The sequence below is a fragment of the Parus major genome, chromosome 3 (genome assembly GCF_001522545.3).
Source record: "Parus major isolate Abel chromosome 3, Parus_major1.1, whole genome shotgun sequence".
Taxonomy (NCBI): domain Eukaryota; kingdom Metazoa; phylum Chordata; class Aves; order Passeriformes; family Paridae; genus Parus; species Parus major.
Genome location: NC_031770.1, coordinates 85104774 through 85129099, shown reverse-complemented (window position 1 = coordinate 85129099; position 24326 = coordinate 85104774). Strand labels below are relative to the sequence as shown.

Genomic DNA, 24326 nt, shown 5'->3' with positions numbered 1-24326 from the left:
AGACTGCCTAATCCCAGCTTTAGGCATTTATCAAATTAATTAATTACTGGGGTGACTTTAATGTGCATGCGTTCAGCATTTGCTATCTTTGGCCCAGCACAATGCTCTGTTCTCTAGTTTCCAGATTCATAATTGCTAAATGAAATTGGCCGTAAGTAGTTTTTAATTGAATGTGCAAATTATCTAACAGTTTTTAATCTAAAACATATTTTCTAATTTTGTTTGAGCAACTTCATCTTCTTTATCTGAAGATACCAAGATGATATTGGAAACTTGGAACTGAAGTACTTAAAAAAAAAACCCATATCCTGATTAGCTTGTTTACCAACAGTTACCACAGCAGTCTGAGGCCAATGATAAAATTTAGTGGTGAGGGCAATCAAGCTCTCATACAGCAAAACTACTTCCCATTTTGACTTCAGTAATGATCCATGTATCTGTTGGTAAAAGCTAACTCTTTATTGGTACCCTACACTCTCCATTCCAATAAGTTACTGAGTTGACAATCTTGTGCCCCATAATTTTTGTATGGATTTGGAACAACTTCCTCTGTATTCCATAGAAACTAACCTAGAATATATGCCTGCATTAGTCATACATAATGCTTCCAGTTTTTATGCACTTCAGTAAAAGAGTTATAATTGCTTCTAGTTATGTTGCATGTTGAGTTCTTTAGTGGTAGGGTGCTTTACTTAACAGATTTGCAGAAATCAATATATTAAGCTATCTAAGTACATGTATAGTCAATCAATGTAGCTCTGTTCGGTAACAAATTTAGAATGGGAAAAAGTCTGTTTCCCTCATATTAATCTATAGGATTGCTTTTATGGCTAACTCCCAGATACTGCTGTAAGCAAATGTAGTGGAAGAAGGGAGCCTAGAATTCTCTAGGTCTCCATGCAGGTTTTTTTTGGGCAAGTAGAACTTCTCACTTACCTAGCTCAGACATAGAATATTAGTTGCTTACTACATAGAATAACACCTTTGCTTTTATGCTGCTTCTTGAATTCATACAATTACTCCAAAAAAATCAGTAAAATTATCAGGGTTTTTTTTCCCCATTTAAATCCCTAAAACTTTAATAATGTCATGCAAATCTTGTATTTGATAATTTTTAGTCATGCATTGCAGTGCATCTATTGTGGGTGTTGGGGAGCTGCATTACAAATGCAGCACTTATACCATCACCTTCCAATACATTGTGTGTGTGGAGTGGGAGATGAACGTTCAAAATTACACAGGATTGGTTTTTAAGGTCCTCTTCTGAAAGCATGTGAGATGTATGAGCATATAAATTTAGATGCCAAAGTTTGGAGAAATCTATATTTTCCATGCTGCAGGTTAACACATTTTAAGTAATACCCTGTGCTCTTTCTGGACATACTAATTTTCATCTCTTCATTTTGTTTTTTCTTTGTAGTTATCATTGCATATTTTCTTCACCTGTAATGCATTCATTTTTCTTGCAATAAAATTATTGTGATCTCTTCCTAAACTGATTCATAAGGTTTTTTTCCTAACATATCTGTCTCATTAATTTACCCACTAAGAAAATTAATAGTAATTGGTTATTGAGTTTATGGGGTTTTATATTTTAAGCCTTGATATTTTATTTTGTGTAATAATAGAACAGATACAAAAGTGCAACAAAATGTTTGTATGTTTTTAAAATTCAGAGAGATAGGAATAGAGAAATGTCCTAGAAAATATCTATGAAAAGCATTTAATACTGCTAGAATTGTGGACTTAATCCACCAAATTTTGCTGGGAATGGAAGAATTTTAAAATGTCTTATTAAAATACACATTTTTCTCATTTTGGAGAGTGTTATGAGGCAGTAAAAACATTTATTAAAAAATATTGTGTGAATAATTTCTTGTTCTATATTTGTCATTTTATGTGTTTGGACTGATCCTTCCCTTAGGTGTTATGGGATTTAGAGAGTATAATGCAGGTAAGTTTTACACAGATCAATGAGGCCTTCCATACAGTAAGTTATGTTTCCTCTTACGTGTCAAGCATCAAGGGAGAATAGAAGTTTGATAGCTTGCTAAGAGAAAATTTAAGATTGTAGATTTAATATGATTGATATAAAAAATTAAGGGTTCTCAAATAATAGAAAACAAGAAGGTAAACAAAAAGTAGCCCTTTCAAAGTTTTCATTTTAGAAAAGAAAAAAATGGGCAAGAGAAAAACAGTGGAAGATATATTTGCAGATTATGTATTTAACCTAGATTTATTCTAGGAAATACAGAAGTCTTTATGTGTTTAAATTAAAATGGTAAATAACAATGATATATATGTGAAGATATTCCCCTTCTTTTAAATCTTTTAAAATAAGTAATAATTAGCCTGAAAGCAGTACAAAATACTTTGAAAATTTAAAAATTACCAAAAAATCATAATGCATTGTATGAAAGGAAGCAAAGCAGCTGGTGAGATAAGTATGTTCTTTATTTTGTCTTCATTTTGCTCTTTTTGCATTGTACAGCATCTTAATATGGAGGATATTTCTCCAGCAAATGTTTAAGCCTTCTTTATATATGATGACGTACATTAAGAGATTGTCTTTTGTGAATGAACAGTACATATATTCTCAGAACTTCTAATAGTTTATACTAATTTCAAAATTCACTCAAAACAGTCACACAACAGTCTGACAACAGTCTAATAATCATGTTGCTTCTATTTTCCATCATATTCCAAATCACTTTAAGATATCAAAACATTAAAATTTTTGATTTTTAATTTCTGGATGTTATTAGCTGTGCACTGTAAACATGTCTGTGTTGAATAATAGATCATTTACAGTGAGTATATATAACTGTTTTACATAGTGAGGAACATCTTGAGAAACATAGTTTAGTCTTGTCTGCTGATTGACCTTTTATCTAAATCATTTTAACAAAGGCAAAGTCAAATTTCAAACATTTAGTAAAAGACAAAAAGTACTAGCCTAGAAACCCACAGTAATACAAGTCTTTTCCCCATGCATATAGGCCTTAGTGTACATATTATATAATTGTTAATGTCTACATACAAATACATATTTAATACCTATTAAATATATTGAGCATGTTATATCATCTAACCTGAACCCTAACCATGTAACTGCCTAATCAAAGTGCTAAATTCATGACACAAAAAATATTTAAACAATCAGTGGTTTTTTTTTCTAACAAATAAAGAAAAGGACTACAGAAATCACTGGTGAATTTTTGTTGTGTGCAGAAAGTTCATAATTTTGTGTTTTTCCATAGAATTTTTTAGAATTGCACATAAGTTTATTAAAAACAGAGGGATTTGTATGCTAATTATAAAACATTCTGTCTTTTTACTGAATAAGAAGCTGTTTTTTTGTTTTTTTTTTTAAGCACTGAATAGCCTCAGAATCTAATCTTAGAAGTTTAGCAGAAACAATCATTTTGAAAAGGTTTCGTGCTTGACCTCTGGGGGAAACAAAAAGCCAAAAGAAAGACAGCTTGGAGAGATTAACAGATTCTTGATACAAAGCACAGTCTGAAGGAGAAGTATGTAATTTACTGCATTCTTGGAAGATAGCACCAGAATATTCCTGGTTTGCAGACAATCCCTTGATTGTGATCAGTATCAAAACTTTTGGAAGACTGGAAGTATACTGAGATAACTGAAATTTCAAGCAAGCTCTTCAAGTCTGCAGATTTCATCATGCCACTGATTTTAAAACAGAAAGAACAGAAACAGAATTTGTTTCAAAAAGGACTTAGATTTAAAAATCAAGCATGCAATAAGGGTTTCAGCTGCCATTTTACATTACATGATGATTTTTAACAGAAGAAGCTAAACATCAATGCACAATTATTTGCTCAAATTGTTCAGTGAGGTATATTCACATTATTTTTGCATTTGCTTTCTGAGAATACTCAAGGGATCTATTTTTCTGAACAGGAATTCATTTGGGAAAGGAATTCCAGAATTTTGTGTGTAGCTGTTCATGAGTTTAATTCAAGCATTCTTCCCAGCGCATCCATGCAAGAAAACTTTAAGTATTACTTGCTTTTAAAAAATAAAAATATAATACTATATATATCTCATTTTTTTTAAAAAAAAAAATCCTCTTTTCTAATATACAGTATTAATAAATCACATCTGACAATTCTGAACATAATAATATGCATTATGTGCAGTAATGAGGTCTGGCACACCCAGGAATTCAGCATACCTGTTGTTAGCTGCTCAAAGAAAGGAGCAGATCTGTGCAGCCAATTATCAAAGTTTCCATCCCACATTTCAGGTTAAAATTTAGTAGACAAAATGTTTTTCTTTGCAAGGAAACTTCTTTCAAATGATATATGACTCTCCTGAAGAAAATGTAAGACATTAGGGTTGGCTTGTCTGGGTTTTTTTTTCATTGGAATTCCCTTACTGGTAGGGTTCCTTAAACTGTTACTGAGCCTTAATTCTAGAGGGATAAGTATAAATATCAAAGATAAATCCTTTGCTATTATATAAAAAGAGTTGTCTATGTACTTACAGAATCCTGAGGGTAGTGTTGTTTCTGAAGTGTTGAAGGGCACTAGTTCTCATAAAGCTGTAAATGATGCTAAGACATCAAAGTGTTCCCCTCTGACAGGCGTTATGTGACTGCAGCATTGTAGGTGTCTTTGTTTTCTATTCATTGCACATTTTCACAGCTGCTTTACTCCATAAACCTTTAAATATTTATTTTGGTGTGGTAACTTTTTCTTTGATTTATAAGAGCAGATGATAATGAGCTTCAGCAAAAAAACAAAAAAAACAAAAACATTGTGTCATTAATACTTATGTCTATATTCATGTTTGTTTGTTGTCTTGAATACAGGTGAATCTGGTGTTGAAGAGTGGGCCCAGTGGAGTACGTGTTCAGTTACTTGTGGTCAAGGGTCGCAGGTGCGAACCAGAACTTGTGTATCACCTTACGGGACACACTGCAGCGGCCCTTTAAGAGAATCAAGGGTTTGCAATAACACTGCCCTCTGTCCAGGTAGTGTTAGCAGCCAATAAATAAAATTGTGGATGTTTTTGAAATGTATAATGATAAGACTTTGAAACTATATCTTTTTTTTTTATTATTAGTATTAATATGGATTTCATAGGGGCATTCCAATTGAAGCAGAGAATTGTAATTCTATTCACCTGTGAATTTTTTCATGTAGGTTATTATTTTTATTTTCAGAACAGTCAAGATACGGAACAAGAGCACCTTTTTTACTGAGAGTTGCAATTTTTTTTTTTTTTTTCAGAAAGTCTATATTCTCTCATTTTCACTCAGAAAAGAGAAGGTAGCACGAGTACAAAGACAAACTAGGGAAGAAATCCAGATCATTAATACATTAAGGAGCAGACACTAATTAAGAGGGTGGGTTAACATATATTACTTGACACTGCAATTGTTTTGCCATTTAGAATATTCTCTTCTAGGCAATGGGCCAGACAATGTTCTATGCACAGTTATGTCTTCATGGACTTCCCTTTACATTGTTCTGGCAAGAAAGGGTAACAGTTACCTATCAAAGGAAAAAAGATCAGACAAAAGTAACTCTCTACTTCTGACATACGGTAAAGGTCATCAGTGTCTTGCATCACAGTTTTCCTACTCCTTTTGTCTGAGACATCTGGACATCGTTGGAGTTCAGCAGTAGTTATACACTAAGGAGAAGAGACAGGCATATTCAAGTTAGTTGCTGAAAGGGCACAGCTTTCTTTAGACTCTACCTGTGGATCTGATTAATGTATGATGGAAAGCAAGAGGGAAAGCATATGCCCCATGACTACATTATTTTTCCTCTGCTGTGACTGAAATGCAAAAAAACAAAAAACAAAAAACAAAACAAAACTATGTACCATTCTTCAATGTAAAAATTCATTATGTCTCTGTAATATTTGATCCCAAGAGGGTGGTGAGCCATCTTCAGCTTCTGGGGAAGCTTAGTACATTTTTGAAGTAAAACTAAATTGCCATACACAGAGAACACTTGGACTTTGTCTCAATGAGCAGTAATATGTAGAATCAAATTCTCATGCTGTTACTAAATGTTGAAAAAATAGCCAATGGGAAGTGCATGTGATCCCATCAGAGTTTGTGTATCAGCATTACAAGCATTTAGGGAGCCTCTGTAATGGAAGGCAACTTAAAAGATTGTCTCTAAATAATGCATGATGGTAACAAGAATTTTTCCCAATGCCTAATGTTTTTCTGTTGTGCTTAAGTTAAGCAATTCACATGAAATTTTCCAATATTTCAGAGTAGAAATGCCTAGTTAGAGCTGAATTTTAATACTCCAGAATTGGTAAAACTTCACACAAGGAAGTGTTTCCATACAAAAATGGCAGGTATTTCTAAAACAGACTAGCTTAGATTGTGCCAGAGGTGGGAAATACTGCAAAATAACTCTCAAGTACAAAAATAAGAAGTAAAAGACAAGAACTATAAAAGAAATGAACAAACATTGCAATCATTGCAAACATTCAAAGATAGATTTAAATATTCATTTGAAACTATGTGAAGAATTAACATGAAAATACAGTCCATCTCTCACAATGAGTTCTGCCTGATTTCTTGCTAATTAGTATTAACTAAGAAGAGGAAAAAGGATAAAACCACCTAATTTTCAGAATTTTATCGTCATTCTCTCCAGAAAAAAGATATGAAATTTTCATGCAAAGCCAAAGCAAAACAAAACAAAAAGATCCAGGTAATGCAAAAGCCAAGGTAATAGATTTGCTGTCAAATTTAAACTGGAAAAAAGCTAATTCTTAGATATGCCATGGACAAACAAACTTTTAACAATGCTCACCCCAAAACACTGCTCCATATTTCTCAGTTCACAAAGGAGCTGTTTCCTTATAGCCTCACACTTCAGGATACAGCTTTTGTTTCCAGATACCAAGTATGAGCAAAGGCTACTAATTCTTAGTGCCTGCACTGCCAAGATATTTCCTTTTTCAGCTCACCACAGCTGATTCTGATAATCTCTATGTATCTTGAGTTACCTTCCTAGATAATTAGTCTTCTGGGTTTAATCCTGCTTATTGTTTATTGCATATTGCATACAGTTACAATATCCTTATTAATTTAGGTTGTTCTCTGTCTGATTACAGGGTCACTACCATGTAGCAGCGTGCAAGATTAGCAATTTAGAAATAAGCTTTTCCTAGGCACAGCTCCATTATTTTTTCAAACATCCCTTTAATTATTAGCCCAAATATCCTCTGTCCTCATTCTATTATGTATCCTGACTCAAAGTTGCATAGTTCATGATTATCCCTGGTCCATCCATAGAAAAATACATGGTCTGAACAGTAGTGTATTTAAAAGAGATGATTGACAAAATGATTAGTAAAAGGGTGGGGGCATTGTGAGAGCTGGAATGCTTCCTAATCAAAAAGTTGCCCCTTCAACATAAAAAATTACGCAGAATGACCTACTGTACTTCATGCATCTATCCATAGGCTTCAAAGGAACCTGTTAAACTTGCAAATACTAATGCAAAGCTTTCAGACAATTTTTTCTATTGCCTTTAGATATTCTTTAGATACACTTAAACATATTTTGTATGCTGTCCAAGGAATGGAAAAAAGAATAACTCCCTGAAATGTTAGAAATTATATTTCTCTGTAATCTCAGTGTCCTGGAAATTTTGGAAAATGGGATCCATCAGCTTCATATATATGTATGTATTGGAATAGAACTTTCAGTTTCAAAATAGTATTACTGATAGTTCAAGCAAAATAATGAAGGAACTACGTTTTACGCATTTTTTGGGTCATCTATATTTATTTCAGACCAATACTATTGTAGAGAAGTGCAGCATACAAGACAACAAAACATAGCTCAGGTAATTTTTATTGTCTGGTTCTTTTGTGAGTGGGGACACCTCAAGATCCACTACTGCAGTGCTAATGATTCATTTCAGTTTAGTGAATAATTTCTAACACAGCTAAAACTTAAGGGGAAAGAATATGGGATTTCCAGGCCTGCAGATCATCTCAGCTTCAGTTTCTCCTTCTCCATTGCCTTCAACACCTTTTGCCACAAATTTTAGCTGTAGCTTACCATTTTCTGCGAAGCTTACAGGTAAAGCAAGACATAGCAGGACAGGAATACACTAAGCCATTTCAAACATTTGTATTCTCAAAATTATACTTTGCCTGGTGTTATTTGCTAAGGTAGGTTTACTTACCCCCCTTTTTTCTCTCCCTTATCTTATTGCAACAGGGCCTGACAAAAAGCTTGTCTGCATCTTTCTTAGAGGCCCCCTCTGAGTAGTAGGAAGGCTGCAATAAGGTCTCCATGGAGACCTTTTTTCGAGGCTGAACAACTCAGTGTCTCCTATCCTGTCTTCGTAAGAGTGATGTTCCATCCTTCTGATCATCTCTTTTGCACTGCTCTCAAGCAGCTCAAACAGGTTTATGTCTTTCTATGCTGAGGATCCCAGAGCTGGATGCAACACTCCAGGTGGGGTCCCACCAGAAAGGAGTAGAGGCAGAATCTCCTCCCTCACCCTGCTGCCCATGATGCTTTTGATGCAGGCCAAGATGTGTTTGATATTCTGGGCTGCAGATGCACAGTGCTGGCTCAGGCCCAACATCTCATTCACAAGCAGCCTGAAGTCCTTTGCAGGGCTGCTCTCAATCCCATTATCTCCCATCCTGTATTGAAACACAGGATTGGTTGTCCCCAAGCCATATGCAGGCCTTGTTGAACCTAATAGCACTCACTTGGGCCTGTTTCTACAGTTTTTCTAGATCTCTCTCAATGACGCCCTGTCCCTCAGGTTTGTCAACCACACCACTCAGCTTGGTGCTGTCTGCAGGCTTGCTGAGGGTGCACTCAACCCCACTGTCTGTGTCACTGATGAAGATATTAAGCAGTACTGGACTTGCACCATGTCAGTGGCCATAATATTTTTTCAATATCTGTTCAATTTAAAGCTGAACAAATCAAAAGCCTTTAAACCCCAATAAAAATCTCACAAAATATGTTTGTAGGATGAAGGCCAGCATGGCCTAACGCCTCCTTACACTTCACAGCAGTTGTGAGTTGTGAACACTGTGGGTGTTCACTTCAACATGATTAGGTTCACAGAGTGGCAGAGAGATGGGAAAGATGCTTTGCAGTAATCCAAACTTGTTGTGCTAGCAATGTTTTTGACAGAGAAGCTGGCAATAATCTGATTATTTTTGTCCCAAATAATGAATCTTGCATTTGAAACTGTGTTATAGAAAACAGTAACTCCTCTGCGGGCCAGCTCTCCATCTGGTGTAATTTGGCATAGCTCATCTGGCTATAATTCATCAGATGCTATAGAGGATTTTTTTACATTTAGAAAATAGTGTTAAAGAAAGAAGATGTAAATAAAATATCAAAAATAAAAATCAGGGGTAAGAAACTTTAAATTAACATGTTCTTTTAAAGAAAATCTGGATAATACTGGACACTTCTGTAATGCATTGTTTTAGTGTTTTGCCTATTCCTTCCATGACTTTATTATTGGATTACTTATTTCAGATATAAAAGTCTATAAAAACAAGAAGGTGCTGAGAAATTTTTACTTAATGAGATAAAATTTGTCATGGAAGATGATTTTTGGCATAGCTAAATTTAAATCACAAACAGATAGAGGCTGTTTTCAGTCCACCCAAAATGCAACATTTTGTTTTAGCTTATGTTTAGTTCCAAAATCACACAAGAATTGTTCTGTGTTGTTGCTAGAATGCAGTCAGCTCTTGCCAGAAGAAATATACATCCTCTTTGTTAAACACATTACCTTTAAAGAGCTGTTCAGTACATGTTTTTTTAATTTTCAAATAAAGACAACTAACTTAAGAACATTTTGACAGCGTAGAATCAAAATTCCAAACTAAGCAATTGGCTTAAACTTATATATGCCCCAAAAAATCCCACTCTACACAGAGTCAAGACTTTTCCAATTAATTATTTTTCTAGAGAATAATCTTTTTAGAATTTGGATTAATTTTGTATAGCTAAGTTTTATACTTTTTAAAATTCTTGTTGCATCTGAACATTTTAATCAACTGTTGTGGTATCAGGAGATGAAATTATGTTGTTGTTATTACTTGTTATTGTTTGGAATCTGATCTGACAAACTGTTTTGTCCTTAATTTTGCTCATATGATAAAAATTGGGAATCTTAGAGATGTGCCTGGATTCACAATCTAATACTTTGCCAATGAGAAAAAAAAAAAAATTATTTGGATTATATAGCTGAATCAAAACAGCTGTAGAAGTATAGTACTTGTTGAGAACAGATGAAACTAAAAGAGTTGTGTGCAGGTATAGTCATAAATTTACTATTTTTAGAAGTGCTAGACTTTCTGGTTTTGACAAAAATGTCACAATTAATCAAGGTTTCTAAACTAACAAGACTAAAATCTGTCACTTTAACATTAATTTGGACTGTTCCTGAGGGTTATTTTTTTTTAATATAATGCAGATGGATGTGATATTTAGAGTAAGATAAGAAGGATGTAGGATGTGGTCTTTTTGACCACTTTTACGTGACCAAATGAAAACCTTTCATCTATTGAGCTGTTGTCCAGTCGGTTAAAATCTTCCTTGAATAAAGTTTGACATTTTCTGTCAGGTACAATTTCTCAGAAGTTAGCTAACAAACTTTTTATCTCAACATAGTGTCTGAAATGACAATTTTTCCTACTTTTAATGAAAGGCAGTAGAACTTACCTACTTGCTGAATTCCCCTTGATCTTACTGATGAATTTGTGATAATATGCCAGGGAGCTGAATGTCCTTCCACAGCCTTGCAACTGAATTTCACCTCAGGAAATGTTATTCTGATTCCTTCAAGAAAAGGGTTGTATTTGTAGAAACTGGGCAGGTGATATGTGCCTTCAGGGCAAAGGAAACCTATATATGAGAAGTGCTTTCACAGTGATGAAAAAAAGTGAGGACAAAACAGAAAATCTATTTCTTCTGTAATGTTGGGAATCATTACCACTGATACACTCAGATGTTATACACAGTTTGCCCCTCCAGACACCCTTCAAACAGACATGGCTTCAGAAACAAAATTATGTGGTACTGAATGAGATGTTCAGTCTGGATACTAACTCTGGATTTCTCTTAATGTTTAACATTACTGCAGTTCTCATCACTACATTCCTGTTCTCACACTGCCTAATTTAAATTTGTGCAACTGCTCTTATTTAAGTATTAGAAAAATAGCTAAAGTTTGCCTTCTGCAGTATTGTTCAATTTAAATAGAATTGTTTTATGAATGTATGTGTAGAGAAGTTTCTGAAAATTTCACTGAATTTTTCTGTAAAGGGGTTGCATATGGTATGTAAGTTCACATGGATATTGTATATCAGTTTGTCCTATAGTAGAAAATGCTTAAAGTAGAGAAAGATTAATTTTCTATGATTCCTTATATTATCAGATATTTGTATGTAAAAGTGGTATAAGTTTGAAATTTATTTTGAACTATGAAGGTATTTGCTGTTTGTTGAATGAATGTTTTTCCAAGACTAAATGTATTATGGTCTATTAAATCAATGAATATGTTCATGTAAGGAAATGGTACATATCTCTTTTACTTATCTTATCTTGGAATTTTTGAGGAAGATAATCAAGCACATCTGTTGCCATATTTCTAACAGAATTTAAACAATTGAAAAAACTTTGATATTACTGCCCCAATTTGTGATATTGACGTAGTAATAAATTACTGCAATTATTCCTATAATTTCAAAAGAAAGCTTAATTTTAATTGCTTATAAATTTTAGAGTTGCCTTGATACAGAAATTATATGCCAAATTTTCACAAAAACTAGACTCCTGAAAATCAGGGCTATTAAACATATCAAGTCAGGGACCAAAGATGTCATAACTTCTGAAAAGGAAAGTCATCTTATGTAAAACAAGAGTCTCTTCTTCTCAAAGAAGAGAAACTGTAATAGTAAGATTAAAGATTAAAGAAAATATATATTCCAAAGTATACTTTTAAATATACTTTAGAGAATATATGATTAAAATTAACTAAGTTTAAAAAAGTATGTGTTTTCCTATTATAATACTTACTATGTACTGATTTCCTTGAAGGTGGCAAAAGAACTCCTCTTTAAAATATTGATCTTGTTTGTTTTGAAACCTTTTGTACTTGTGTGTCTGTTTTCTGGTTAAAATCTGTGTGGTTTGTTGCAGTACATGGCGTTTGGGAGGAATGGTCACCTTGGAGTTTGTGTTCATTCACATGTGGTCGAGGCCAAAGAACTAGGACAAGGTCATGTATACCTCCCCAGTATGGGGGAAGATCATGTGATGGACCTGAAACACAGCACAAACCTTGCAATATTGCACTCTGCCCTGGTGAGCTCATATGGCAACTCTCTGCTTTGTTACAGTGCATTTAATGTGGGTTGCTTGTGATTTCTTTTGTAGCCCTTTGCACATAGGAAAAAAAACACTATCCAAAGTGACTAGCTTGAGTAATATTGTTCATAATTCTGACTGTAGTCAGGATGGTAACTGTTCAAGACAGATGCAAACAATATCTAATTTTTTTGAGGTACTCTCTGTAGGGCACAGTATGTTGTATAGGAAATCTCAATTCAGGATGGGTCTCAGAGAACCAAAAGGCAAACAACTGCCTGAGTGAGGCTTAAAGAGAGACATTCAGAGGTCACATAGTTTGTATCCACCATAGCTGTATGAATTATGTTTGCTTAGATGTTCACTGTAATTATTTATTTGTCATATGACAAACATATATGTGAAACTATAATATTTAAATTGCTAATTTATTCAAAATGGATATTATTTACATGTGTACAGACAGAAATGCTCACACAAGCTAGGGCTTTATTTGAATCTCCATTAAGTTCTTGTAGTACTGATTTTAGGTACCTCATTTCTGGTAGTTATATGCTAAACTGATTTCAGAAAATTGCCACTAACCAAATAAACAATGCATGGGCTTCATGTTAAACTGCCCATCCACTAAAATTAAAGTTTATTAAAAATGTATTGTTTCAAAAGTGATTTTTAACTTTTTGTCTTTAGATTGTGATTCATTTAGACCAAATTTTGCAAAAGGCACGTATACATATAATGCATCCAATTCACTTCAGGACTGAGCAGAAACAAGATACTACACCTACTCTGTCAAAATAAACAATTATTTGAGAACTTTGGTTTTAAATCATCATTTGTACCTAAATGACTTTCAGAGGTACTTCTATACTGTTACATTTAAAAGTAACCCTTTAAGTCTTTGCTCAGTATTAAGATCTGCTGCAATTTTCATGTTCAATTTATTAAGGGAATCTTCATGTAGAATTCCCTATTTTTTAAGGGTATTTCTGAAATAGTAAACTCACATACTCTTTCCTCCTAAAGATAAATAAGAGAGATGTATGAAATATATATGAGAAGCCACAGAATTTGTTTTCTCCAAAGACAGTATAATAATTGATTTGATCTTTCCTATCCTAAATAATAATATATAGCAACAAATAAAACTGAAGAGGGTGCATTGAAATGTAATTTCCATAATGTTTTCCTCTTCACATAAACCTTTTATGATTAATGAGTAGAACTAGCATCCATGTTTAGAAAGATTTCCATTTTCTTCTGAATTAATTATCAGGGCGCAGCTTCATAGCTTCAGAGGCATCTGCATTGAGAAGTGGTTCACAACCAGGCATTACATAGAATATTTAATACACAACTTTAGGGAAAAGCCTCGGAAAATCTCTTCCTTTAATTCACTGGTGCTGAGATCCAGGGCCCAGGATATGGACAGTATCTTTGAAAGGTTCTGTTGTTAATGTCTCACATTAGCAAAATAGTTTACCTCCATTATTCACTGAACAGTGATGCACCCATACAGAGCAGTATGTTTAATCACTAACATTAAGATTCTGCTTTCTATTTTAGATATTAACACCATCAGCTTAGGGAGCTGCTATTCCAGCTCCCCTTTAGAAGAATCCTGAAAACAGGGTTTGGCAAGTGCACCAAGTGAAATTCTTTGTTTGGAGTGGTGGTGCTTATATAGCACTAGTACTTATAGAACCAGGTTTTCAAGGACGAGCATTAATCAAAATTATATTAGAACCTACATTTTGAGATTATATTTAACTGCAGGGGCAATGAGGAACTGATGATTGCCGCAATCTCTATGAATGCCGGATCCTGAATTAGCACAATTAGTCATAACACATTTCAAAATGCTTGCCTGTTTTTAAACATACTGTCTAGTCCTATTATTATCGACCATATAATTTTTAACTTGTATGGAAGCATAATTGCTTTATGTTTTTCATTATCTTGGTTTTTAATATTTTCATTTACCTCAAGAAGCTTTCTGATACACAAAATTATTAATAATAGTCATTAACCTTTACTCAGGAGAATATTCATCCAAACTCAAGTGCATGGGCTAATACAAATTACTAAATACAGATTCATTTCCACCATTTCCATTTTGTTTAGACATTTAACTTGACAAATTCAGAAAGAAGATTATGCAATATGCAAACACAACAGCAGATCTGATAAGGAAGGAAGGAAGGCAGGCGGTTTCTGTCTTGCTACATTTTATCTCCAAACCATATTGAAGAACTGGGATCATTTACCTTGCAGGGAGGATGAATTATAAAAATATAGTCAGCATTCTGAATACACAGGAGAGAGACTGTATGTGACGCGAAGTGGTAACTCCCATTTTCCTGTTCAACTAAAGACATCTAGTTTCACCATCAGGACCAATAACTGTATAATTTGACCTATCTGAACTATCATTGCAGCTTTTATAAATGACTAAAGAGGGCTCAGGGTTTATTTACAAGATAAAAGAACGGCCCTCACTTTTGCCTAAAAAGAACAGTCTTTTCTATAAGGCCTTGTTTTTACTAAGACCCTTCAAATGGTATGTGACCAAAATAATTATTTATCCTTTTTTACATCAGTGTACAATTAGAGGAGATGGGACGCTCTTTACTTGAAGAAGAAGGAAAACAGTTTTCCATTAGTTTAAAGCAGCTCATGACATTGGTTTCTGTATTTGATTGCCGTAAGCAGCCAGGCTGGGCCCAGCCCGAGGGGCTGCGGTCACCAGCCTGGCTCCGGTGTAACCCTGCTGTGTCCATCTCTTTTGTGACCGCCGCGGCAGTGGACGGACAGTGGCAGGAGTGGAGCTCGTGGAGCCAGTGCTCGGTGACCTGCTCCAATGGCACGCAGCAGCGAAGCAGGCAGTGCACGGCGGCGGCGCACGGCGGCTCCGAGTGCCGAGGGCCCTGGGCCGAGAGCCGGGAGTGCTACAACCCCGAGTGCACCGGTGAGTACCGAGCGGCGCCGGCGGCACCGCGCCCCGCGCCCTCAGCAGCTCCCCGGTGCGGCGGGGCCTGCAGGGCCGGCCGGCCTCGGCGGGCTGCGAGGGGCACCCACGGGGAGGCTGAAACACAAGTCATTTACTGCAACACGAGAAGTTTCGTGTCAGCGCGAGTAAGAGCTTCTTTACAGTGTGAGTGGCAGAGCACCGAACAGGCTGCCCAGGGAGGCTGTGGAGTTTTCCTCTCTGGAGACATTCAAAACCCACCAGGATGTGTTCCTGTGTCACTTGTTCCAGGTGACCCTGCCTTGCCAGGGGGTTTGGACTGGATGATTTCCAGAGTTCACTTCAGACCCTAACAGGTCTGTGTTTCTGTGAGTTCTGGCGCCTCATTCTTACTTACTTGAGGGAAAAAGGTGAACGCTGTGCCCTGAAAGGCTGTGTGAAGGCTGCACATCAGCATTTTGGTTTTATTGCTATTTGAAGGACATTCTACAGTTTTAGGCAGATATTTTTGGAATTTTTCTTGAACCTACAAAGTAAATATATATGAACTGGTGGTCTTTTATGCTGAGACTACATCATGATCCTCTGACAGTAGAAAAGCAGTCTTCCAGGGTATGTAGATTCTATATGGACTTACCTTTAAGCTTCATTTGCTTAGTCAGAGCATGTAAAAATCAAGATCGTAAAATATCACATGCAAAGATGTTTTTACTTAGTTTCTGTTAAGGGTACTTAAGGCATATTGTAAATGTATATTGTTACTGTAAAACAGCACTATACAAATCAATTTTAAAAAAGAGTAATTCTCCACTATGTCTGTCATCATATCACCACTGTAATTATATTTTTTCAAACAGCAAATGGCCAGTGGAACCAGTGGGGCCACTGGAGTGGCTGTTCCAAATCCTGTGACGGTGGCTGGGAGAGGCGGATAAGGATCTGTCAAGGTGCTGCTGTGACTGGGCAACAGTGTGAAGGAACTGGAGAGGAAGTTAGACGGTGCAGTGAACAGAGGTGTCCTGGTGAGATGAAAATATAATTGCTGTAATTATTTACATTACAATATGGCTTACTTTAATGGCCATCTTTAGGAAAGACAAGATCACTGTCTGTGGAGTAATTGCCATAAAGAGCCATATCTGGCCTTGCTTTAGACAAGTCACTCCTGGTTTACTCAGTAGATTTCTGTTTATGCAGCTAGGTGCAAATTAGCACTATGAGATATATGAGCAATGCATCATGTTTTGAATAAAGCAAAATACCATAGTAAAAATATCATAAAAAATATTTGATTGCCTAGGAATCAATAGTATTTGGAGCATGAACAATTTGCTACAGAAAATCTCTTTGAATGCACTGTATCTGAGAATATCAGGGCTGGTTTTGTAATTTGGAATACCTTTTATCCAGTGTATAAGTGACATCTGTAATACATTTGGGGTAAATTCCATCATAGTAAAAATAAGGGGTAAAGCGAGCCTTACCATAGTGTAGAGAATGAATGAATGAATACGTGAGCAACATTCTATAAAAAGGAAAGTAATTTAAAAAGAAAAACACATCTTTCTATTATTAAGAATTAATATAATGCTTAAATATCACTTTTTTAATATAACACTTTGTATCACTTTTTACTTTTCCCTCCCAACAGATTTAAGTCTTTTCCACTAAAACCTAATAAAAATGTACCTTTGAGCTTCTTCAAAAATGAAGAATAAAGAATATCTGGTGAATCACATAGTATTTATCATAAACACACATTGTCCTAAAGTAAAAGAACGCATTGTTGGATAGGTGAAAGATTAAAAAAAAAAAAAAAAAAAGTGTTAGTAGGGTAGGATGTTTTAGCTATCCACTTGGGAAATTATGTGATCTGAACTGCAAGCCAGGAAGAAGCAAAAAATCAATCTAGCAATCTGACTTCTGGACATTTTTTGCTGGCTGCGTTCTCTGGTAGTCAGAGAAGGACTTAAATGGCAGGGATGCTTTGGGGTCAGGAAATGAGAAATTTATCAGACGTGAATTTTATGTTACCGAGCCCATGTTTTTCACAGACAGCATGTTTATCCCTTGACAGCCACCAAAGAACAGTTTTCAAAGTATTTGCAGTATAGTAGAACAATTAATCTCATTGCATACAAAGAACACAACAAAAAAGACGATTTGTAGTTAGAAAGTTATAACACTATACTGTAGAAGTTAACTAAATTTAGCTTGCTTTTCAAATGATCTCTTTAATTTTAATAAAAAATTCATTATTTGAAAAGCAGTACAAAATAGTATTTGCATTGGATTCCTAAGAAAACTAATTTCCATAGGTAATGCAGACTTTGTCCATAAAAGCACAACACTAAGAGAAGATTAATATGAATCTTCTCAGTAAGAAGTCAGATGAACTAGATGCTGCATATGAAACCATTCTTGAAATAATTTGCATTTGTATATTTAAAAGTAAAACCATACTGCTGCAGTCCAATTTTCAAAGGTTGCCACCTGCTGTTAATAAAATATTTTACAGATGTATTTACAAGTCAAATGCACACAGAGCTTTATTTGCCATTTGGTGAATTTATTTATTTACTTGATTAATTCCAGATTAGATTTAGTGTGCTTATAGAGACTATAACCTAAAGCACCTTTTAACAAGCTATGCTTCTGCAGACTAATAGAAATGAATTACAGATTTATTTGCCTCTAGGCTGGCACTTACTGAAGAGTCTCAGATTTAACTGTAGAGAGTGGATAATTTACCAGAATTTTATAAAATTATATACCGTTTACATTCTATAAACAAGTAAAATTGGAAAGTACTATACAGAATTGTTTAAAGTATAAGCAAATTTCATTATTTGTATGCATTTCTTCCTAGCCCTAAAATAGCTCAGAAAAGCTATTTTTGTCTCGCTGGTTTCTTGTTCAATGTAAACAACTGAAAAATGTGAGAAACTAAAATGTTGGTCCTTTTTCTTGGATTAGCATTGCTTTGTATAAAATGAGAGCCTCAGGTGTGTAGAACCATGCAATATTTTTGTTAAGGGTATGAAGCTGCACCTGCTTGTATCACCCAGAGTCTATAGATTTACAAAAAGTTAAATTATAGCTGCTTTAAACTGTGTAAGCAAAAGGCGAATAAAGCCTTTTCCTAATATAGTCACTGATGTTAATAAGATGCTTTGCAAACAGAACTGTTTACTTGATAACCAGAAATCTTGCCTGGACATTCTGTAGTTTGAGTTCTGCATTATCTGAATTACACAAAATGTTCTTCATAGTTTCTCAGTGATTCTTTCAAATGGCTGGGGCATGGACTGAATTACTTTGAGCAGCATTAAGGGAGGCAGGCTCAGAATTACTGTCAGTGAGGTGGGTGTCCAAAGTGACACAGAGTCCTGAGGCGGGTGCAAAGGAGACCTGCTTTAGTCCAAAAACCTGGTCTTTTTAAGCAATTAGCCGATTATCAGTTAGCTACATAGTATTAATCATAACAAACATAATTCAACCAGCCACCATACACCACAATGTGAACAGGAGATGGTTATGTAACTTGTTTTTCTACCTCTCATTCAGCTGAATCACTTTCCCATAGTCCCATCCTACTTAGCCAAAGTAGCAGGCCTGAGTCATGATTTTACAAGGCCTTCCCTTTGTAAGGTTTTGCCTATATGCAACCACCATCTGCAAGTTGGTTTCTCAAAAAGCTTGGTTTCTGAACAAATTTTGAGTATCTTTCTTCGTTATTGGTTTTTATTCACAGCTATGATTTTTTAAATTGTTGTTTTTTCCTTTCATTGTGTAATAATTGGGGAAGGGAAAACAAAGATCTGAAGATATTTTGGGTTCAGTTGTTGCTGCTTTGTTGCATCCCAAAGGTCTAAAGTTAAATTTCACTTCTAGTAGGTCAGCAGTACTCTGCACTCAAAATATTTTTCTGTGAAGGATAACTTCAGAAAATTGGAAACAAATTAGAGAAAGTAAAAAAAGCTTCTATATTTGGTAAGCAGCTAGTCACTCAGGAGTCACGGCAGAAAACTTACACAAGATGAATGAACACTATGTCTGTCCCATAAGAATAGTGGAGATAGCCAGATAACAAAAGAAATTGCATCTGATAAGGAGTTACATGGCAAGATGATCAGAAACTTGTAGAAGAATGTGTAAGAAAAATAAGGCAAATTCTACCAAATAAGACAATTTCACCAAATTTGTCAGTAAAAATGAAGAGATGGGAGAACCAAACCCAAAGTAGCAGGTTACAGGATAGAATAATTCTGTAAATTTATTTTTATAAAAATGGAGCTATGTTCTTATGACCACTTTAAGAATATATAATATTTCTACAATACAGTATTCATTTCCAGAAATAACCTAATTTCTTAATAGTTAAATCTGTATTAACTCTAGACATGTTTCCAATATTAATGCTCTACCTGGATTTTACTCAAAAAATATTCTTAGCATTTTTCTTATAAGCCTAATATAGGAGCACTTTAGAACAAAGTATAGCTGAACACCATGCTAGAATATCTTGTTAGTTAACAGAAAGACAAGAGTACACAACAACCAAATACTAGCTAATCATCTCCCACTGATGGTAGACATGTCCTTCACAGCAATATTAGATAGATAGGACAGGACAAGGGAGGAGATTGAAACAATTCAATTGATTTTCAGCTAAATAATAAAATTAAACCACAACGAGGTTTTTTGGTCTGTGATTACAACACTATTCTATGAGACACCTTTTTTCCTTTTGCCTTTGTTCATGATAATTTTGCCTGTGGCATTGAATTAGGATTCAAGAGAGGAACTGTAGTTCTCCCACCATTTGAGCTACTGTGTGCTGTAGGCTAACTTGCCTCACTCTTTTGTTACCCATTCCCATATTTGTTATCTGCCTGTGTGGATGGTAAACTCTGTGATGCTGCTTGTGTGTCTCTTGCTTTGTGTGTTGTATGGAGCTTCCATAGATTCCAGATGGGTTGATTGCCTCTAGGAGATGCAAGTCTTCTCTCCAGTAATGTCAGAAGAAGACTGTGCTTCTAGACCAGTGACTTTGTTAATGTTTGTGCTTAGGTGGAATGAATTCAGGCTTATTATTACAGGGGTGTAATGTGGTACATTTGAATGCATGCTCTGTGTAGGAAGATGCTGCTGATTCATGTCATGAGTGAGAGGCCTACCTTTTATTTGCCAATGACAGCAAATTTTACCTCAGTATTTGCTATTTTCTTCTAAATTCTAGTAGTTCTCTATGATTTTGTACAGCAAGCTAATATTTATCTGTCAGTGTGTTAGGAATTAATTGTGCCATAGTTACAGAAATACTTGAACTGGCCCTGAGAAGAGCCATCAGGATCCACAAGGCTTTTTAGCTCTGATATGGTACCACTCCAGTGTGGCTATAATGCCTCCACGAGTGACATGGGTTGCAGCCTCACAGATGCTTTAATGTGGGTGGATGCCTGATGAGTAAGCTGTGCCAGAGAGGTTTTAGCTTTCGGAAGAAGGAGTTTTTTTTTTTCTGCAACATTCCTAGATCCTTGTATGAGGCATTAAAGGGCCAAGAGACCAGGGAAAGGCCTTTGTCTGGGCTAAGAAAAGCTTCCAAGTTCCAGCTGCTCCCATACCTCTTTCCTGATAACTCTAGATCTTGGGAGTGCCTTTTAATTTGAACACAACACACAAGTGCACTGTTCATATCCGGCACTAGGTTAAAGTTTCAATATAATCTTGAGTTCTGAAAACTTTAATTCAAAAGCACACTAGCAGCACACTAATATCCTTCCAAATACATGGGGAATCTCTGATATTACCTGTAAATCTTGCTAATGTAAAAGAGAAAATATGGTGTATTTAAGTGTGCATATGGATGCATGTATATATTTTTTTTCTAGCAAAGAACCTCACATTTTACATTCAGTATGTGGAGAGAAGAATAGTTCTGAGAATCAGCACCTAAAGTGGTGATTAGTGAACACCACGTTTGAAATGGCCACAGCTGCATAACAAATATAGTTCTCAGAGAGCTCTAAGCTCTAGCAAATTTATGTAATTTATAATATTACCTCCTTATTATGTTAATTTACGCTCCTCAAAACAGAACATTTCTTTTGTTTATAAGGTCATAATGGAATGGTAATTGCTTTTGCTTATGTCACCAGATGGCTTATGTTTATCAAAATCTGTTTTTTCCCAGTGTAACACTGTCCTGATGCATTCACTCTGTGGGCATATCTGAAGTAGGGCTAGTATTCTAGATTATGAATATAACTGACTTTCTTTGGGTTTTGCCATTAATGGATCTCTTGCTTTTTTAGCAGCACCAACTGTCTTGATTTACGATTCAGGAATGCTGATGGTGAGGAAAATTTAGCAAGCAATTTTTCTGCCCAACTGTGATTCATATTAGTATTACTGAGCCATCTGCTAGGTATTCTTTGTCCTCTACAAAGAGAGGGTACAGCTTTGTGCAAAAGTCTACTTGGTTCCCTTGCTTACACTTCCGTCAGCAGAAGTACAAAACAGGGAAGATGGACGATTTTATGGGTTAGGTAATGGGATGGGCAAAATCTGTAGTCTGTTCCTGCCTCTGCTAGAGATTTCCCGTGCAACCATGAGTGAATCATTGAATTGCTTTCTGCCTTATCACACCATCTGCTAGAATGAATTTCCTTTCTCTTTTCTTTCTTCTTGTTTTGTAACCACTTTGCTGTAATACAGCAAGGTTACTTTTTTTTTCTGGAAATACATATAATAATAAACAATTCCTGATTTTCTCTGCTGAACTTGGAGTGAATTAGATTTTAGTAGCTAATATGTCAATGTGTTGTGAGATAACTTCAGCCAGATGTTTTCTGTGCTAATCTAATTTACTCAAAAATCATAAACTGGAATCTACACTAACATATGAAGAGCAGAAGGAATCTGTACTTGTGACCATGTGAAAATAAAACATGAAGCATTTGCTAAAGTTTATTTTTCCCCATGCAGTTTTGTTACTACAAAATTGTGACAATATTTTTCCATTTAAATGGTATTGCAATAACCAGTAAAAGGTTATTTTGCTTTATAGACACTCAGTCCCACATTATTGACTGTCTTAATTACCAACTTGTACTGAAACACATTTCAAAGAAATAACCTGGTTTTATAATAACCTTCAGAATATACAGCTCTCATTTAGCACATTTAATGTTTCAACTGTCTTTTCAGAACTGAGTCTTTCACCTAAAGATTCAATTTTAGAAAAATCTTTACAAACTTTAGTTTAAGATTAAAATTATAACCTATCACAAATTAAGTCTCACCATCTTCTGATAGTTTCTCAGTGTTATTGATCAAAACAGAGCAACAAGGGAAGACTCAAGACTATTAACATTATCTGCAACCTAAAAAGTGCTTGCTGGGGAGAATAAAGTCATGGGTTCTATGAAATAAATACCTGTCACAAAGACAGATATGCAAAATTTCATACACATCCTAGGAAAAGGTAGGATGAACTTGAACACTTATTTTTCTGATATAAAATATGTTAATGTTTCTGTTTAAATTTTCATTTATAAATGACAGCACCTTATGAAATATGTCCTGAAGATTATTTGATGTCAATGGTTTGGAAAAGGACCCCAGCTGGCGACATGGCGTTCAATCGATGTCCTCTCAATGCCACAGGTACAATACTACTTTGAAATCTTATGATGATAAAAAAGGGAGAAATACTTTTCTTTGTGTCTTAGATAAATTATTACTAGACTCATATAAATGTGCATATATGTGAATATATCTATACAAACCTGACAGATTTACTTAGCATATGCATGCAAGTACACACAGGTACATATGCTGTCTCTTGCAGCTTACATATATGCATGGGTCTGGGGTGTATGTAGATATATCTGTATATATACATATCTGTACACATACATATGAGCATTGTAGCCACAGAGAAAAAACTGACAAGAAACCAATTTGACTGGATCTATCAGGCAAAGTGATGAAAATGAGGGAAGACATAAAAATCTTTTTATTTCAGAAAACTGCTAAAAAGCAATCAAGAAAACATTGAAATGTGTTTCAGGATCTTATACGACTCTCTATATACCAGTGATCATTGCATGAAATTGTTTCTGTGTGTGCCTTTAAAATAGCAAAGAATATAGATTAAATAATGTTTATTTTTTCCAGTTGCTCTCACTTATATAAATATTTTCTGTCTTTTTTGTGTCTTGCAGGCACCACTAGCAGACGCTGCTCTCTCAGTGTTCATGGAGTGGCCTTTTGGGAACATCCAAGCTTTGCTAGATGCATATCAAACGAGTACAGACACTTGCAGCATTCAGTAGGTGCAAAGTCAGCTTTAGTACTTGCTCTGTTTATTCATTACTAATCACTGGCGTAAAAGGAAACTTACTTATTTACTCTAAGGTTTCTGTTAAGCAATACCAAGAGGAAAACAGATCTGAGAAAGAATAATTTATGTTAATGGATACTATTTTGATCTTGTATAATGCTGGTGTTTGTGAAATAAGCCTTCTCTTTTCTTACTGTAGAAGTGGAAAAATGGAACCAGATTCCCTTCTTTCATGTTCACTATGCGAAATTTTTGTAGGGGTCAGAGAGAAGCCATAGTTTATTAGAAAATGAGATGTGAATAAATGAGATTTACTGGAAGAGCAACTTGCTGAGAATTCTGTAATACTGTGAATTCTTTACTTGGAGATTAGGAAGCCAAGAATATTTCTTTTTGCTATCAAATTTAGAACTTCACCTTCAAATGTAACAATGGGAAATGATTATAGGGTAAATCTATCACAGTGTCTTGGAAAAGGTAAAGTAACTCTAGATGAAGAAATATTATGTGGGTTTTTTTCAAAAAGCCTAACAGAAAGTTTCTTTACAAAGCATAGGCATTATACAATTATGTACTGCCTAAACATGTTTATATCGATAGATGTAATACATTATGTATATTGCTTTATAAATATGTTA

At 35.0% G+C, this 24326-nt stretch overlaps 1 protein-coding gene across 1 annotated transcript in view; it reads left to right on the top strand.

Annotated features, from left to right (window-relative positions):
- Positions 1-24326, top strand: part of ADGRB3 (adhesion G protein-coupled receptor B3) — a 443080-nt gene that overhangs the window by 176813 nt on the left and 241941 nt on the right. The window contains 6 exon segments of the mRNA XM_015620795.1: positions 4841-5002; positions 12203-12367; positions 15174-15338; positions 16196-16360; positions 22908-23009; positions 23570-23676. Coding sequence (XP_015476281.1) covers positions 4841-5002; positions 12203-12367; positions 15174-15338; positions 16196-16360; positions 22908-23009; positions 23570-23676 — 866 coding nt within the window.